The 18175-nt window shown below is 35.9% G+C and overlaps 2 protein-coding genes across 2 annotated transcripts; both read right to left on the bottom strand.

The window, feature by feature from the left end:
* Nucleotide 1: 1 nt before the first annotated feature.
* On the bottom strand, nt 2–7942 carry LOC139971295 (uncharacterized). Its single transcript, XM_071977627.1, has 7 exons — nt 7732–7942; nt 6604–6923; nt 5959–6043; nt 4817–4955; nt 3110–4172; nt 2327–2416; nt 2–1868 (listed from the first exon to the last, which is right to left on the bottom strand). The coding sequence occupies exons 2-7, from the start codon at nt 6882–6884 to the stop codon at nt 1802–1804; spliced, it is 1725 nt and encodes a 574-aa protein (XP_071833728.1). The 5' UTR covers nt 6885–6923; nt 7732–7942; the 3' UTR covers nt 2–1801.
* Nucleotides 7943–8270: 328 nt separating this feature from the next.
* Nucleotides 8271–18054, bottom strand: LOC139971296 (threonylcarbamoyladenosine tRNA methylthiotransferase-like). Its single transcript, XM_071977628.1, has 13 exons — nt 17907–18054; nt 17397–17565; nt 16861–16973; nt 15347–15577; nt 14933–15053; nt 14407–14510; nt 13627–13793; nt 13282–13427; nt 12621–12681; nt 12214–12333; nt 11780–11926; nt 10632–10799; nt 8271–10260 (listed from the first exon to the last, which is right to left on the bottom strand). Exons 2-13 carry the CDS (start codon nt 17561–17563, stop codon nt 10147–10149), a joined length of 1659 nt encoding a protein of 552 aa, XP_071833729.1. The 5' UTR covers nt 17564–17565; nt 17907–18054; the 3' UTR covers nt 8271–10146.
* Between the last annotated feature and the right edge of the window lie 121 nt (nt 18055–18175).

Here is an 18175-nt window from a genome sequence, read left to right as displayed (position 1 = left end):
GTGGAAATTTAAAAATAGGAATGATTGCCAACCAGTTAGTTTTTGTTGTGATTCTGACAAAAGCCAAACTAGTATACTGTTCACTTCTTTTTTCATAACTTGAAAAAGAATTTTCTAGGATAAAATAATCAATTGATGTCATTGTCATATTAATTGAGATATGATTTTTCACCTAGACAATTTATACTGCACACAAACATTTAATGTTAAGTAATGTTCTCGACATGTCATGCCATGTCTCAAACCTAAGAACACTATTTACAATATATGATCATCATCTATAATTCTGCAATATGAATATCTGCAAATTTGTACAAATAAAATATGAAACATAATGAATTTACTTTGCCTCATATGATGATTATTCAATTGGATGTCAGTTGTCTATTATTCAATATTGTGCAATACCTTTTTTAGAATTTTTTTTCACCTCTACTTCTTTTCCTATGCTGAAAGTAATCTGAAGGTGAAGTGATTCTTTCACTGAATGGAGGGCACTTCATACCTTCAAACGTTGCCTGTTTAAACACATTAGCATGCCATGTGGTTACTGCATGATGCAATCTTTCAAGATTATCAAACTTCATGATCAATTCATGACTTCAAAACTTGGGACAAATGCAGTTAATGTAGCAAACACTGTAAATGGAAACTTTGAACAACATCAGCTTCTAATACATTCAGTTGAGTATATCCCAGACAGAGTGCCAACATTAGCAGTATGGAAGTATGTATTTGGAATCATCCAACAATTTACCTTTTTGGCAAGTTAATATCAGACAATATATAATGACAATATATATACAACTGAAAATCTATCATGAGGGGTTATTGTTTCTAATCTCACAAATAATTGTGTCACGTTTTACTGTAGGCATGCCAACTATTTACTCTAAATTCATATATGCCTTCTCACTGGGTGACTTTTTGCCCAAAGGCCCATTCTGACCTTGTGCCCTCTGCATATTGGAGTCACAAACTCCATCTTTGAAACATATGAACGCTTTCATCTTTTTAGAGGTGGTTTGAAACAGAGAGTGTCAAGAAACCTAACCTGGAAAGAAATTAACTAACTTATGTTCCACAATCTCTAGTCCAGTCCAATATTCAAGTCTGCTCCTTACTATCTTTTTTCCTCTTATACATAAATCAACGGCATTTACATTAATATCTCAGGAAATTGAAGATTTCAGAATACAAGCAGGGTCAAATATTTTCTGTTAGCACCTTAATAAACATATGGGAGAATTGTCATTCACGCAAGCAGACATAACAGCCTTATGTTAGCAGCCATACTGTGTGGCTACACCCCACTGTCAGCAGGACACAGTGAAAAGAAATTACGAAAAACCCTTCATCATGGAACCAATAAACTAACCTTAGTTGTCTATTTCATTGAAGAGACAAGCCCAAGAGCCACGACAAGCTCTGGAACAATTGCATGGACAGACCTTTTATTTTGTCCTTACGTATATTATGAAAATGAGAATACACTATTCTTTTTCCCGTTTATTCCAGGGACCCCTCCATATTTTCCCAGGCCTCCTAACTGCTGCGAGGGCCAGGGGTGTAGCCACCCTGATCCCCCTTCTTGTCAGGCCTGGAAATATGTAGCATGGACTGCACTAGCTGTGAGTAGGCCTACTAATAATACAGCAGGAAGTGGTCCCATCTTAAAACATTAAGCTGATCGATCAACTTGCAATGACATTATCAATAATAGTGACAAATATCACAATACTACATAATTGTTGCTATCTGGATGACTTTGAAGGACATATTTCACCATGGGCTTGTTATTTCATTGTTTTGAAGTATGTTTGGCCTGTTTCTGCTGCTCATCTGGAAGCCAATCACTGGCTTTCTCACTACAAAGAAAAAAACAATATCAGCCATAAAATTCTTAAATATAAGATAACATTAAAGCGATTTAAGAAATGGTACATCAATTTATCTGATTTTGTAATACTTGCAAACAACCAAGCTAAGTACACAATCTGCAAGTTCCATGAATTTTCCAGCATTCTTTATGGATTTAATGCTGTTGGTATTTATACACTAAAATACCTGCACATTTAAACTAGATCAGCTCAACTACCAGTGGGGATATGTAAATTAAATACTTTTGAAGTGAGTCTACAAATATCTGGGGCTTGTTGTTCTAAAAGCAATTTTACGTTCCCTAACTTAATTAATAAAGAAGAACATTCTAGTATCATGCAGCTGGTAAATTAATTTTCAGCAGAGAGATAAAATCATGCAACAGTCATGAGTGAAGGATAATTAAGAAGTACATCAGAGTTAAATCATGATGCCTTAAACTAACCTGTAAACATTTCTTATTTCTTCTGGTAAGTCTTTCCAAGCTTGACTCACTAGATTTGTCACATCAGATCCATCAAGGTGAGGCCAAGCTCTGTAAATTTTGAATAGAAAACATACAGCTATTTGATCATGTGTTAGTGTTACATGATGTAAGGACATCTCATCCACACCCAATAACCCACAATATAGTGTCCATCCCTCAGTAGTTGAAACATTGGTTAGAAATGTTTATGTTCTTAATAGTCTTTCTTCATCTTACTGATAAGTTAACCTCTGGGACTTCTGTACCTGACAACTGCAATTTGCAATTGGACAGTTAGGTTTCCACATATTCTTAAATCCAGCCCCCTTTTGACTCAGAGACTTAGACTGCCTATATTTTCATTGCTACAGCATGGAAATCTACACTAGTTACTGGTAACAAAAAGCCCAAAGTCAGAGTAAAAGATCATCACTATTTTGTGAGAAATTTGAATAAATGGTCACCAATATGCTGAAACTTCAATGAACATTCTTTTTACTGCAATGCTTAAACAAATTCAAGCTGTGATGACTGAGCAATATAATTTTCTATACTGATGGCTGGTAATAACATGCCCAATCAGAATATCCAGGAAAAAATACCTTACTTTTGAAGACTTTCATTGGCCATGCAAATGAATGCTATTGGTAGCTTGTGCATTCACTATTTGAGTAGAGACTGATAAAACATCCAATCACATCATCTGTGGGGATGAGATTGTGTCCATAACTAATTACGATTATAGTATTGAAAGGCACTTACTGATGAAAATGAGGGTAGTTGATTTTGGAAAATAAATTGTAGCCATCAGTTTCAATGTGTTGATCATCACCAGGTGCATCTGTCCAGACCTTCATATTCAGTGGCTGACCATCACAGCTGGCTTTAACTGGACTTGATGACATACTAGTTTGATCCATCCCATCCTCATGCTTTCCATCCTGATCTGTCGTTGATTCTGGTCGATTTTCTTTACCACGAGGACTCCTCTCGACGAGTCTCGTTCCTTTCTCCGGAGATTCTGTTGTGACTTTGATATTCTGAGCACTGCTTTGGGCAGGAACAATCTGCAATAGTTTTGTGATTGTTGTGGGTATAAGAAAGAGTTGTGGGAAGCCTGCTGTCGTAGTCACATTGTCTGCTGCAGAGGACGACCCACCATCTGCAACCTGACATTTCCTGATGGAGGCAAACTGCTCTGCATCAACCAAATAATGAACCCTTTGTTGTTGAATCTCTTTACTGACTGATTTGTCCGTTAGCAATAAAAGTTTCTTTGAGGTTTCAAGCTTTGTGCTCGAAGGGTATTTCTGAGGGCTCATCAAATTACCCCTTGGGACTACGATTGTTGCTGCGGAACTGATCGCAGCGTCATCCATTGAACCATCGTCCGAGATGTCGTCGGACGAGTTGGATAAGGACAGCGACTTCGTGCAAGATGCTGTTCCGACAGGACTGGCTGACTCTTCCCCATCGCCAAGGTAACCAGGAGTAACCACCTCTTGGCTACGGAGGGAAGTACTTCCACTGACTGAAGGGGAGGTGAAAGATCGGCTCTCATGAAAGGAAGGAGACGCAACAAAAGGTTGTCCTCTTGGGAAGTCGGAATCACTTTTCTTCCTGCTTCCTTTACTTTGGACTCTAAATGACTTTTTCACCTCTTTCTGATCACCAAGGCCCTCTTCCTCAGAGTTTAAGCAATCGTCTTGTTCGGCCTGGTTTCTTATTTTGTATGTTCTGTTCTCAATGTGCATATTATCCAAAAGAGTTTCCAAATTACTTAAATGTATTGGATTATCAGCAGGAAATTTTTCTTCTTGACCATCTGTCAAGTAACAAAATGGAAGAATAGATAATCTAGTTTAGCTGTGTCTGTTTATGTCTTGTACATTTATGTCAACATTTTATTGGGAAAGTACACCTAACAAAATGGTACAAGCTTGGTTGAAGAATTCTTTCTTGTACAGATAAATACATAAACGATGTATATATGTTAAAACTTAACACTTAAGCTTCCCGGTTGGATGCTATTACTATTGCATGAAATCATATTGTCTACTTTCTATCAGAATCATAACTGATGATTGGCACACCAAAAGCTTTTGTGCATGGATTGTACCAATGCTAAGTAGGATTCCTTCTCGTCAAAACTGTGAATTAACGTTTTCATCTATACATACAAATAAGCCCATATCTCGATACACGGAGAAGCCTACCGAGTTTTCACAATTCTGTTACAATTGATTAACTATAGCTTGAAAATAGTAGCTGCTATCCCCAAGTTAGGCTGAGAGTAAAGGGTTGTCGGTCGGTGTTGTGAGAAAAACCTTTCATTTCTGAAACTTCCAAAGCTATCCTGAAAAAGGAGCCAAGCAACCCAGACCTCCCCACCTTGCACTTCCAATCTGTCTAAATAAAACATAAAATAAAGCAACAGACACAAACAACTCTGTACTGAGGGTGACTTACCAACCACTGCTGAGAGAATCTGACTCATTGCTAGCGAGTCATGACACAGACTCTTAGTACAACGAAGCTGATCGCACATAGCAGTCACTTTGTTATTCAGGTATTCCATATACTCCCCCGTCCTTTGAACGATGTTTTGCTGGAAAATGTAACAAAGAATATAAAACTTAAAGCAATGATGGCAAAACTTATCTGGAAGGAACCTTCTTAAATATATACAGTACTGTATCATAGAACTTCCTCTATAAGGAGAACTTATCAAGACCCTTTGCGCAGGAGAATATTGGTAGAGATGTTATCTGATTTGAGAAAATGTTTTATATTATCCCCGCAACCGCCTTGAAGACATCACTCTGTGTCTACTAGCTGCTTTGGATTTTGTCCATTTTGTACTAATTTCTGACAAGATTACACTGATTTGGTGGGAACTAATGCCTGTTTGTTTCATCCTATTTTAATTTCATGATACTATTTGAATAGTTATCAAATAAAATTCCTATTCAAGCAGAGCTGCTTTGATATGCTTGTATGAAGGTGTATCACACAATCTCATAATTGCAATACATTATTCTCTCAGTTGGGCTCAACCACATTTGGAACTCTCTGTTCTGTGAAGAAGTGGACCTTCCCAGGATCTTATTTTGCTGAGTTCTCATTACTCATGGTGTTGTTAGGAAGAAATCTTTACATGCCACCACTATATATTATCTGAAGATTGCTCTAGACTCCTGGTATTTCAAACTTTTTTGCTTGGTGACCCCAATTTGCAACTTCAACATCTTGGTGACCATCATATTGTGGTATGGGAGGAACAGGTGTTTGAGACATTTTGATATGAGTCAGTGCACTTGGTTGCAAATGGTGTAAAGTTTGCAACTTATTAACATAATTTATGTCAACATTTTTACACTTTCCCCCCAAAAAATATCAAAATTTCCTTATCTTCCAATGTTTGGTGACCCAACATGTTTGATGGCCCCAACTTTGATTACCTGGGCTCTAGACCACTCAATTGGTCTGTGCATATGCTCAACCAGGCTTACAGCATACTACACAGTAATCTTTTTGTTGATTAAATTGCTAGTTCATCTAATTAAGATGATTACTGTCAGAAGGTAAAATGTTTGCAAAACGACTCTTACCTTGGTATTATTTCGTCTTGGTTCAAGACAAGGTACTAGTTGAGAGAGCTCTTGTATAGCCAAGTTGACACTATGGTGACGGTGTCTACACAAAGAAAACATTTCAAGGTGGCGTTATAAATCTTTCTATTGTTTTGATTGTTTAACACTCACTTTTAATATGTTACACTCTTGTAATTCTTTCCTTGCAAAGTATAAGTATTTATATAGAAATATCCTCCACTTATATTTACCCAACATATTTGAAGATGAATTATTGAATTCTCCACTGTCAGTACCAACAGGCATTCAACATTTCAAAGATTTTAAGCATACTCCGAACAATAATCTATTACGTTAGTCTACATGACTAAAACCCCCACCAAGATGGGAAGACAGAATTAAGTACTACATGTGACTTGAGAAAGAAACCACAAAACTTTATATTAAATTTTCTGTTGGGAATTGTACCTTTAAGAGCTTCATGAAAATGGTTGTTGCATACATGGGTTGTACCATTGTGATGCAATGTTACAATGTTAACAACTTAGGCAAGAATTTAAAGTGAGCAAGATCTCACAAAGCAGCAATTTTGCTATCCAGAAAATCGTGAAAAACTTCATGCGAAATATTTGATGATTGCATATCTATTATGAATTTGCATACCTTTCATTTTGTCTGTGAATTTCCCTCTTTTTATCTTTGACTATTGATCTCCTTTTAGCTTTTCTATGTGCCACTTTGACATCTAGGATTGTCCCATAACCAGTCCTTGCAGGTTCCCCGTAATATCTTCTTTTTCTGGTATTAATTTGATTTAAATTCCTGCTGCCACTTTCACTGTTTCCATGATAGTGTTTCCCCCTCTTCCTTAAACTTGTACATCTCTTTAGCCCAGTGCTCTCTTTTTCTGGTGCTTCAGAACTTGGAACACATTGGTCTGACATCTTAAATTCCTGATGTTAATTGTCTTTGCTTGAAAGATTCTGTTGGAAAAAAAAATACAAACATACAATACTTAAACTAATAAATGGGTAAAATGGGAGAGTTAAGTCTGATATGAAAATGAATTGACATTAATATTGTCCCCAATAAGGTATGATCAAAAGAACTTTAAAAACATGGTGGCTACATGTTATATCAGCTATGCCGAAGTGTACCTTAGTTTGTGAAGATATGGGAAATGAAATGTTAACAGTTATTATGCAGTACCAAAATAACCTGTGAATTCTTCCAAACATGTCTAGATCTTTGTTGGGAAATGTTCATGGCATCCAGTTGTTGAATAATATAGACAAGATTAGAAGGCAAACACACTCTATTGCCATGTGAAAGCATAAACCTATGCTCCATGTGCAAGTTATACTTTGCAAAGGAGTGCTTAATGCAAGTAAATTCTTTGCAAAAAAAAAAAACTAGTCTAGGTTAAATCTAATTTTAGTCCTCGCCAAGTTTAGTGGTAGACCCATGTACAAGTTACTTTAATTCCTAGCCACACAAAAAGTTGTACTTGTGTATGCACAATTAAAATAAAAACTAGGCCTAGACAAACATTAGACCTGCCCTGTTAGGCTATGACTACTTCTTTATTACATGTGCATAACGTAAGGATAGCCAACTCCCTGTCTTTCATTGACTTATGCAAAGGAAAAAGCCTTGTGATTTCAAGATGGCCTAAGTTAAGGCTCAAGCCTACTGCAGACCAATAAATAACAGCCTAACGTTGAGGCTTATGTTGGGCAAGATTTAAAGTGTTAAACCTGCAATCAACTGGCCCCATGGAAAATAACTTACATTTACGACAGATGACCAAGGTACAATCTTACAGACGCAAGTAGTTCAAATTTCCCGGCATCACCAACCCGTTAAAGCAATCCTATTTTTTCTGTATCAAGTAATAAACCAAACACACTATTCACTGGGTGCATTTCTTACTAAGTCTAGTCTACTTTTAGTACTTGTGCAAGTTCCAGGCACCACACAAAGGATACGTTGATTTACTTATTTCTTTCTTCGTGAATTCTGCGTTCACGTTCACATGCGCACATGGTATCTATTATGATTGGTCACTAGTGGTTTTGTGCCCGCCCACAAAATTTTCGCGTTGTATAGGAACGCGCACAATGATAAGTAGTACTTGTTGGTCAACTTAGGACATTCCTTAAAAAATACAAGAAATTGTCCTGACTAATTGAGAAAGGTAGAAATCCATTGTTATTGAATAGCTGCTTCCCATAACAATGACCCTGAATAGAAATGATGTTTTGTCTATGCAAAACATACCATGGCCTACAGAGCCAAGATAAACTTCAGGAATAAAGCAAACACATGGGTCCATTTTTCCTTTTTATTGTGAAACGTAGATCTCTAACATTGAGCCAAATGAGTGAAGCTATGAAAATTTATACAAGCCTGACCATAGAGATCAGCCCTCTCCCAGTGAGAATGAGAACAAGTAAATATAAAAATGCCAATTCATTAATCTTAAGGTCTAAAGCCAAATAATTTAGTTTTATTTTAGTAGGATGAAATGGTAGCTTTTTGATAATAATAATAGCACAAATGTTGGATGCCTTCACCGATAGCTGTATAAGATATTCCACCAAAAATGAAAATTATCTAACATAAAGTTTATTGTATAATTCCAGTAAATGAGTGAAATATTTCATGAAAATACCTCAGAATACGATTCTTTCCCCCATAAATTTTAAACTGTTTTCATGGAGGCTGTGTAGATTAAACTTGTGTTTGGGAAATAGTTACAATTTACTTTCAAACAAGGCAACTAAAGTGTCTATCAATATAGCTACATATGTATCACACACTATGCAAAGTCAGTTTTTTGCTAAACTTTAACGTGCTTACATTTGGAGCTAACATAGATGACTGATTCTTGCTAACGGTGTTTAATTTGAGTCCAATTAATAATTATTTAGAAATGTATCAAATTATTCCTTGTAAAATTGATTTGAAAAAACCATGGTAATTAAAAAAAAAAGGAAGATATTACTTGATCTTGGAAACCACAACTACTTTACCACAATTCCTTGTTCACTTCCATGGTTTACATTTATTTTTTCGTTACAAATATTACACTCATAATCCATACTCAATTAGCTTTGACTTATAAACAGCAGGGATACACTTATATACAGGTGTCATATTGCAGAGAAGTTGTGCTCTGAAAACAACTGCTGTTGTTTGCACAAGAAATTAATCAATAACCTGGCTCACAGTATTATTGTGTACAGTCAAACTGTTTGTCACATATTGTCCAACATTACTTCTAGATTGAAAAAGTCTCTGAAAATTGGCATAAAATCAACATTTCTATTGTTTTCAATTACCATTAGTGAGTCAAATCCATATATCTTACTTTGAGCAGTACCACACAATTTGGAATCTCACCAAATATCGATATAAAACAGAAATTACCTGTCAGAATGTGTGTGTACATCTTCATACAGCATGGCAAAAATAGCCAATAACCTTTCAGTTATGCCTGATTTCTCCTAATTTTTTTACACTCTTATCATTTCACCAAAAAATTTATTCTTGTTTGACAATGTCAACCGAGTATGTCTCTTTACGTTAACTACTGGAGATAAATGAAAGCCATCTCATCTCTTTAATGATCCTTCATATATGCTTCATCAAAGTACATACATTACTTTAATACACTCTATACACAAACTTATGCACACCAGGTTTGAAAATGAGGTCTGATGATGGTCTGATGTATGATGTGCTAAGATTTTCATCACCTCTTTCCACACTAAATTGAATTGGTGAGAGTTTCTACCAAAAAAAACAAGAGGTTCCACTGACATGTGGCACTGGGTTGATTTGAAACAGGAAGACTTGCAGTTACTATGTTGCAGACACAACTGAGCCATGGGTAACAATATCAAGAACGTGTTAAATTTAACCTCTGAAGGTTCACCACTGAAATTAAATCAATGAAAATCCTTTGATTATGAAATGGAAGCAGCACCATCGGATACTGAACTTCTGTCTAATCATAAATATTATTTCCAAATTTCCTGGGCCAACCTTCTCACCAAAATCATTTGGCATCCTGTCATCGTACAAGATGTGTACGACCGTAGAACCGAACAGCATTCTAGACTTTCCAGGGCATTGAAAACTTTCCATGCCCATCACAGCCACTCGGGTTTTAGCAAGACTCCAAAACTATTATCGTTACCATCATCTTTGTACCAGCTGGCGAGCAATTCGAATGAGTTCATATATTATGGCAGCCCCAACTAATATCACAGACAGAGGAAACCAAAACCTGTGTGGATGACTGTCAACAACAACCTTAAAATAACAAAAGAGAAAAGAACAACCCAGTGAGGGTAAGAAATGCATATTCATAGAAATACATAACAGAATACTTGTGGTTCTTGAAAAGTTGTGGTAAAAAGAGTTGCCCCTACAGTGGACGGACTACACTTAAAAATATGTTAAAATGAAACATGTCAGTTTCACACATCAAGTCTTCCAGAACATAAATCCAGAGCAATAAAACTGAGAACAAATAATTACCTGCCATAAAAAATGGTTCTAGTTAGATTCTAAGCTACAACACTGCCTTTCTAATACCGTGCATGCTGTGCACCTTCCAAGCATTATATCAAGTTTGAAGGTAGAAAACAATACAAAAGAAAATCAGTATAGAAAGTATTTACCTTCTTTGGGAGTCCAGATATTTCTCCTTGTGCAAGGGGAGTAGCTACAGATGGTGTGAAAATCTCCTTTTCTTTAACAATCTTTGACATCATGTAATGTTTACCCGTGGAGATGATTTCTACTTCCACCATTTTACCTAACAGACCGTCCTCTTTGGGAACTAAAACCTAAAATGTTTAGAATAAAACAGAGATATGAATATTCATGCATTACTATAGAGACATATGTAGTAAGTGACAGCAAACTTAAAAGTATTGTTACACAAAAGTTCTAAATGATCATGGCTATGAAACAAAAACATTTACTCCCATAGATAGATTCTGAGTTTTGATTTGTTCCAATGTTACACCATTCTGAGCTTAACCAATAGGCTATGTCCTATCAAACTTCCCAACAAGCTGCTCGTCAAATTTTGTGCAGCCTATTTCTGGAATAATGTAACACACATATTATACATCAAAACAGCAAATATGCTTAACAGGATTGATAAGTATAGATAAGATTAAAGTCAAGAATTTGCTTACATAACAATGTTCATCTATAGTGTAGTAGATAAATGTATAACAGTTTCTGTGTCTGCAATGTGTTTGTAATCATACCAGTCTGCCTTTACAGATCCTACTAGGATCAAACTGTCAACCCCTCTGACTATTTTAAAAATTTGATAATTAAGAAAAACAAAAGGAATTATTCTTTAGTGTTTACAGAGCTAGAATAGAAGGCTCATTCCTTTAAATATTTTGAATACCATTCTTTGTTAGTCATACAACTTTTTAAATAACATGACTACAAATACCTTGCCATGCTTTTATCAATTTTCCATATAGAATTTACTATTAAGATCTGTTTAACACCAGTGTTTACCTTTTGTTGAATAGCAAAAGTAAATCAAAGCTTTCAGAAGTCTCAGTATTTGGTCCAATTTTTTTAATCTAAAACACTAATTAACCAAAAAATTTGTGTTATCATTCCAAAAACTTGTTTTGATATAAAAACAATATATCAACCAAAAAAATATGGCAACTAGAAGAAGAAAGGTCCTGAAGTTTATAGCAAAAACTTGAATTACCAAAGGAGAAGCTTATTTTACAATGCTTTGAGAGAGAAATACTGTACATTGTACCTGTTAGAAATGAATATAACTTACCTGCTCGTAAAATTTGTTGTGACCGACCCAATACTGTTTGTCGTGTGAGACCTCTGTGACCAGAACATTCTGCCTCTCTCCAAGTTTGTGATCGTATGGATGGTAACTTTTGAATAAAACTGAGATCTGCTTTGTACGCTTCTTTTTCTGTCATGGAAGAAGAATTAGAATTTTATGGAGTCTTTAATAACTTGACACTTCGTAATGCACACATATCACTCTCTAAATTGATTAGTCATTACATTTGGCCATTTCTGCCTTTACCAGTTGAGGTTAAGGTAGACACACTCTACCCAATTCAACTCACTTACAGGAACCCTGTAACTTAACACTAGCTGGAGGTGTGGAATAATATCTCTGTACCAGACAAACATAAACATAGAATCAATTTTTTTTGACAACATGAATATCTAAGACTGAAGTCTTTTTCCTACCTCCTGGGCATCTAGTTGCGGCATCTTTGCAGCAGGTGTACCTGGTCTTGGGAAGAACTGGTTGATAAATAAACTTGGAAATTTGTACTGTCTCACAAGTTCCATTGTTTCCTCAAAATCCTAAAGAAGAAATGAAGCAGTATTCTGTAAATGTTTGGTTTGGAAAATATAGTTCTAGTTTCTCCTTTCCCCTCATTCCCCATTCTTAGACAAGGCAACAGCAAAGGAAGACATACAAAGCTGGTATTTCCTAATTGTATACAACATTTTCATTATTTATTTATTTAAAGTGGAGGTGGGAAGGGGGTTGGGAAGTGGAGGAAGGTTATGGGTATGGACAAATTTAACAAAAACCTGAAAGAAGATACCCCTCCACATTGTGAAGAATAATTTGATGGTTAACTCACTTCCTCTGTTTCTGTTGGAAAGCCACATATGACATCAGTTGCTATGGTGACACCCGGCAATCTACAAGAAGATAAGAAAAAGAAGTGAAACCTCGAATGGATAAACAAGATACAAGATCTGTAGTTCAAATCGGAGGCATATTCGTAATATGACATTAATATCTATCATCACAATGGTAAAACATATCAAACATTTTGTTAGATTTTAATGTAGCAGTATGTTTAGTCAGTTAATCTTTCTACCCATATCCTACTGATGGACAGGACATTCCTTGTTTCTACCCAACTTTTCAAAGCAGATGATCAAGGTCATAGGGGAAAAAACTCACCCTTTCCTTTAATGAGCTACCAAAGACAAAAAACTTACGTTTACTTATTCAAATCAAGATATTTCCTTTAACATTCTTTCTAAACTACTCTTAACAATGGAAATCTTTAATAGGTGTCTAATAATTCCTCATAGAAATGAGAATCTACTTACTTTGTCTAGCTCCCTATAATAACTAATAATAAATACCAAATATTAAAGTGCCTATTACATCATTCATGGCTTACGTTGGGCTAAGTATCTAATCATATTAATTTTCCCGCTACTACATTCATGGGAAGTCACTCAACTGGGAGGAAAGTAACATCAGACCTTCATGGTGAAACTCTTTACCTCTCTTTCAGTACATCCATCACCCTCTTAAAGTCAGCCTGGCAATATTCTCTCTTCATGTCCATTAAGACACTGTCAGATGCAGACTGCACCGGGACATGTAAGAAGGCATACACTCTGGGATGGTTAAGAATTTTAGCTATTTCCTGGTGACAAAAATATGCAAAACATAAAAGAAGTACAAGAGTTAAATATGACATGGCCTTGTTGCATCCATTACCCCTTCACTCCACCCATCCTAACCATAATGAAGTACAACAGCTAATTATTTCATGTCTTTGCTGCATCCATTTCCTATTACTCCACTCATCTTATCATTAAGGTTTAAGTTAAAGTTGAACTCACCTCTAAATGTTGGAGGATGTAAGGTGGGTTTGTCATCCCAATTCTCATCATACATCCCTCTGGTATGACTTCCACTAGCTTCCACAGAAGGTCAACAATGGTGACACCGATATCTATGCCATAGGCACCTGTATCCTCACTGGTTAACCAAACTTCACAAACACCCTCTAAAAACAAACAAAATGATAGTTTTCAAACTTTTCAAAGTAAACATGAGCAAACTAAGGAATGTCGGGTTGCACATGTTTGGTAGAAATGGCTACAATGGAGCATCCATATATTGAATTTTCAGGGAAAAGCCATACAAAAATTAATAAGAATTCCTATTGGAAGTTCAAGCATTCAAGATGAGAAGTGCACCACCAATATAAATAACGCCACATCTTAAATTACTGTCCATGAAACTACCGATGATTTTTTAATAAGTCTGATTATTCTGTAGGTGAATTAACTCCCAGAGTTAATGGCATAACATTAAATTAAGCATTCATACAGATCATATCAAGCTAAGACCATTGCATGGCTGACTGGTATCATAATTGGCGAACATTATCAAACGCAGTTACATAATAGTGCAAAAGATAACAACAATTACAACCTCTCTCCAATTTGATACAGACCAAGTGCTACGGACTCCAGAAACAGTTACAAAGATTTCCTTAATTAGTCCCATTAAGCTGATCAGAGATTCAAATGCAGAACTTTCTCAAGAAAGCTGTAAATGTTGGATCATCAGGTGGTTATTATTAAGTCTAGCTTGCTTATGATTCATCTCCTTACCTTGAAAAGATTGTCTAGCTCGTTCCACTAGATCTTCAATGGGGTAGCTGCCTAGTTCACCTCTTGCATGCTTTGTCTTGCAGTACGTACACTGATTCAAGCACCTTCAAATAAACAAGACGGGAAAAGAAACACAAACAAAAATCAGAAGAACCATCTAACACATCAAACAGAAAGGAAATGACTTGCTGTTGGACTATTCATCATATATTACTCATTTTATGAAGAAAATAAAAATACAATAAAGGAATAACTCTCTTACTGAGAGCATGATGATCAAAAGTTAAATTTTTAAGCACACCAATTTTCAGTCTAAAATTGTTAGAAGTTGAGGTAGGGTTCATTACCATTGGGGACTTTTATATAAAAGAGTCAGTAAAACTGTAAATATATTAACACTTGGTATCTCTGATAAAAACCTGAACAGAATACAAATACCAAACATGAAACCATCTAAACTGAGATTTTGCATGCATCATGAAACATTTCTACTGGTAAACAAGATGCCTGTATAGGTAAAACTTACCCTGTATTGATGGCAAGTATTTCAATGAGTGGGTTCTTTCTGATCTTAGGCAGGTCTAATCTGGCACCTCCAATCTTCTTTCCTTCTGATTTCTTCTGACCGAATAATCTAACCGTATGACCTAAATGAGAGATACCAGACAGACATAAAACCTTCAAGAAATCCAAAATGGTTTATATACTTATTTAAGTTTCACTGAGTAAAGGTTGTTCTCAGGCATGTCATATAAGGGAAAATATTATACTGTACATATTTCTACTTAAATGGAATGTTTCAATGCTGAAGAAAAACTCAAAGAAACAAATGAATGAGCAATGCTACAAACTTAAAAAACAGGAAAGCACAAATATAAAATTTTAAGATCCTGAATTGGAATGATAACCAAAAAAATCGAATTCATGGCTCTGTTTTTACCTTTGAGTGTTTCCTCGACAACCTCAACCACCCTATCAATCTGTTGAACACCGACAGCACTCACACCCTGAAGATATCCAGCTCTGGGTTGGGCCTGAGGGACACACCCAGAGAGTACCAAGTGTTTCCCCTTCTGTTGAGCTTTATTAATTTCATTTCTGAAATGATCTTCGGCAGGACTCTTCACAGTGCAACTGTTCAAAAGCCACAAGTCTGCATCCTCCCAGTCATCTGTTGAAGCAAAATTTGAAATATTTTATTTCGTTTCTCACTCGAAAGGAGGGTACACATCTGCTCACTGTTCTGGGCTATACAAGATGTGCTGAATGGAGCCCAGCATACCACACTTTATAAGTTTCATATATCACCATTCTTGGAACAATTATGGCAAACTTAATATTTCGAGTTTTAACATGAAAAGTTGGGAAGGACTCTACTTTGCCCCAAAATATGCAGATCAAAAGTGTTCACCTGCATTAAACTATTTATTTACTGCTGCCCTCAGAGCAAATTTGTTTTCCTCACTGAGAAAATTGATCGTCTACCTGAAAATGTACAATGAAGTGACCATGTGCAGTATTTCTGAATTAATGTCTTTAGTTCTTCTTTAGGAAATATTTTGGGACATGTATCAAAGGAAGAATGCCATTGCAAGTGCCTCAGGTGTCTGTAGTTATTTGGAGGATTAGTGATGATGTGAATTAACAAGAAACAGCAACACACATAATTAACTTGCTCTATGAGAAAGAACTTTTTTTAAACAATCACTTAATAATACTGGTCATAGTGTACTAAAAAAATTTATTGAAGACTTCATTTTCTCCTGTCACCAGGGGCGGACTGGGTCTTAAAGTCGGCCCGGGCGTTTTTCACCTAGACCGGCCTAGTATTCATTGATATGTTACTTACATAGTGATCGCTGTCCTGGGAGAGGGGTCTCCCCATTTAGATTTTTTTGAAGTTAAAGAATGCCTAGATGCAAAATGGTGCTATATTTCTCAATTTTGTAGGTTACAATAGTCCTTTAAAAAGATCCAAAAATAATTTTCCAGAAGCAACACTTGATTAAACTGAGAAAAGTTAAAAACGTAAAAAAATAGACAAAAATAATTGTTTTAAGACTGGATTTTATTTGGTTTTTCAAGCATTTTGTGGAAACATAATTGAAAAAAAAAAAAAAACCTAAATAAAATTCATTAGCACGGACGGTTGCCAATAGCACATTCTTTTGTTACGAACTAACAGACTAACTAACATGGTGATTTCATGAGCTGATTCCCACAGTTAAATATATATTTCTACACAGCCTGTCTGTATTCTATTAACTACTGTGAAAATGGGCTGTAATTTTTACCAGGCTCCCCAGCCCACCAGGCCATGCCCAAATGCCTGTGTGGCCAGTCCGCCACTGCCTATCACATTGAACATCAAACAATAAAATTATTGGTTGCAACACAAGACATAAACACACACACAACAAACTTATAAGCAACTGAAAATTGAATACTTCATACCTGTTATTTTGTAGCCAAAAGCAGCAAGTTGTCCTGCCATGTATTCACCATCAGAGTTATTATGAGAACAGCCCCAGGTCTTCACATAGATACTCTGAGTGCCTGGTATCACACTGAAAATAGTAACAAATTGTGGATATTCTATGAACACTATCAAACTGAACATGAAGGCTGTAACTGTGAAAATATTTTCCATGCCAAAAGTGTACAGCTTTTTCTTTCATCTCTGGAAAATATGACTATGTGGCAACTACTGCATAAAGCATGATAAAAGTAATTGGATGATACCAACTAAAACTGGTCGCACAAAGCAGGAACATCCATATCTAGTGACAGCTTTGGAGGGTTTCAAGTAAGTATTTGCAAAGTCTTACTGAACAACAGTTACCTTTCTGATGTACTTTGTTTGTTATAAAGTAGCCTACAATTTAAAGACCTTCAAAAGAGAATGTAAGGATATTCAATAACCAAGTAGCATAAAGTACACAAACTTTGACATGAAATGACAACAGTTCTTACTAAGTCAGTTAACATACCTGTCAGCAACAACATCCTCTTTGTGCCTTGATCCAGACACTCTTTCTTTCCTGCGATGTATTTTCGGTATGACTTTGTTTTTATTCTTGTACCTTTCTTGTGGTGTAACATCATCAGTATTGATGATGTCCTCAATATCATCAAGGGAGGGCTCTAGGGCTGGCATTTCTGGGAGAAAAATAAAGTTTTCCCAAAGTTTATCAGTAGTTTAATTGTTGTGAACTAGCTGTTGACTAGGCCTATTTACTCTCGTAAATATGGTAGTCTGAGTTACCGTTATCCTACAACAGCTTTCGCATTATTTAGCCTATTTAGTCATGTGTTGTGTTTGTATTGTAACCAATGCAATGAAAGCGTGAATATAGTAATAAGCGTACCGTAGGCTTAGTTCCACGAAATACATTTGCATGTGAAGCTTTACCCGACAGGGCACACTTCACATGAAACTCCCGTTCAACGCAGAGATTATGCTATTATGTTATTTAATGTTTTCGTTAATGCTTACTTACTTGAAGTCGTGCTGTACCTTCAAATTGTAAAGATAACCTCAAAAGAAGATCTGTGTGAGTTTACTGTAATGACCAGGAATAGTCAGGGTTTACATACAGTGCCAAGCATGGATATATGATAGTTACGTTGACGAGTCGCAACGACAGGTAAACCACGGTTGATAGTTACGGTGGCTTTATAGAGACATAGGAAAAAAATAGGTGTCCCCAAATCTCAATTTTTTAAACTTTTTATCTCAAAATTTTCCTATGTCCCTATTAAGCTACAT

This window comes from Apostichopus japonicus, chromosome 8 (genome assembly GCF_037975245.1).
Source record: "Apostichopus japonicus isolate 1M-3 chromosome 8, ASM3797524v1, whole genome shotgun sequence".
In the NCBI taxonomy this organism is placed as follows: domain Eukaryota; kingdom Metazoa; phylum Echinodermata; class Holothuroidea; order Aspidochirotida; family Stichopodidae; genus Apostichopus; species Apostichopus japonicus.
Note: the sequence above shows the minus strand (reverse complement) of the source record. Positions and strands in the feature narration are given on the sequence as shown.

What these genes read in the sequence shown, in the direction of transcription:
- LOC139971295 (XM_071977627.1), bottom strand. Translation starts at nt 6,884, where the DNA reads ATGTCAGACCAATGTGTTCCAAGTTCTGAAGCACCAGAAAAAGAGAGC. An exon ending in ATTCACAGACAAAATGAAAG is followed by an intron (nt 6,044 to 6,603) that starts GTATGCAAATTC and finishes TTCTTTGTGTAG; the next exon opens with ACACCGTCACCATAGTGTCA. An exon ending in CAAGACGAAATAATACCAAG is followed by an intron (nt 4,956 to 5,958) that starts GTAAGAGTCGTT and finishes TACATTTTCCAG; the next exon opens with CAAAACATCGTTCAAAGGAC.
- LOC139971296 (XM_071977628.1), bottom strand. Translation starts at nt 17,563, where the DNA reads ATGCCAGCCCTAGAGCCCTCCCTTGATGATATTGAGGACATCATCAAT. An exon ending in TTTTGGCTACAAAATAACAG is followed by an intron (nt 15,578 to 16,860) that starts GTATGAAGTATT and finishes TTGCTTCAACAG; the next exon opens with ATGACTGGGAGGATGCAGAC. An exon ending in TATCTGGACTCCCAAAGAAG is followed by an intron (nt 10,261 to 10,631) that starts GTAAATACTTTC and finishes TGTTATTTTAAG; the next exon opens with GTTGTTGTTGACAGTCATCC.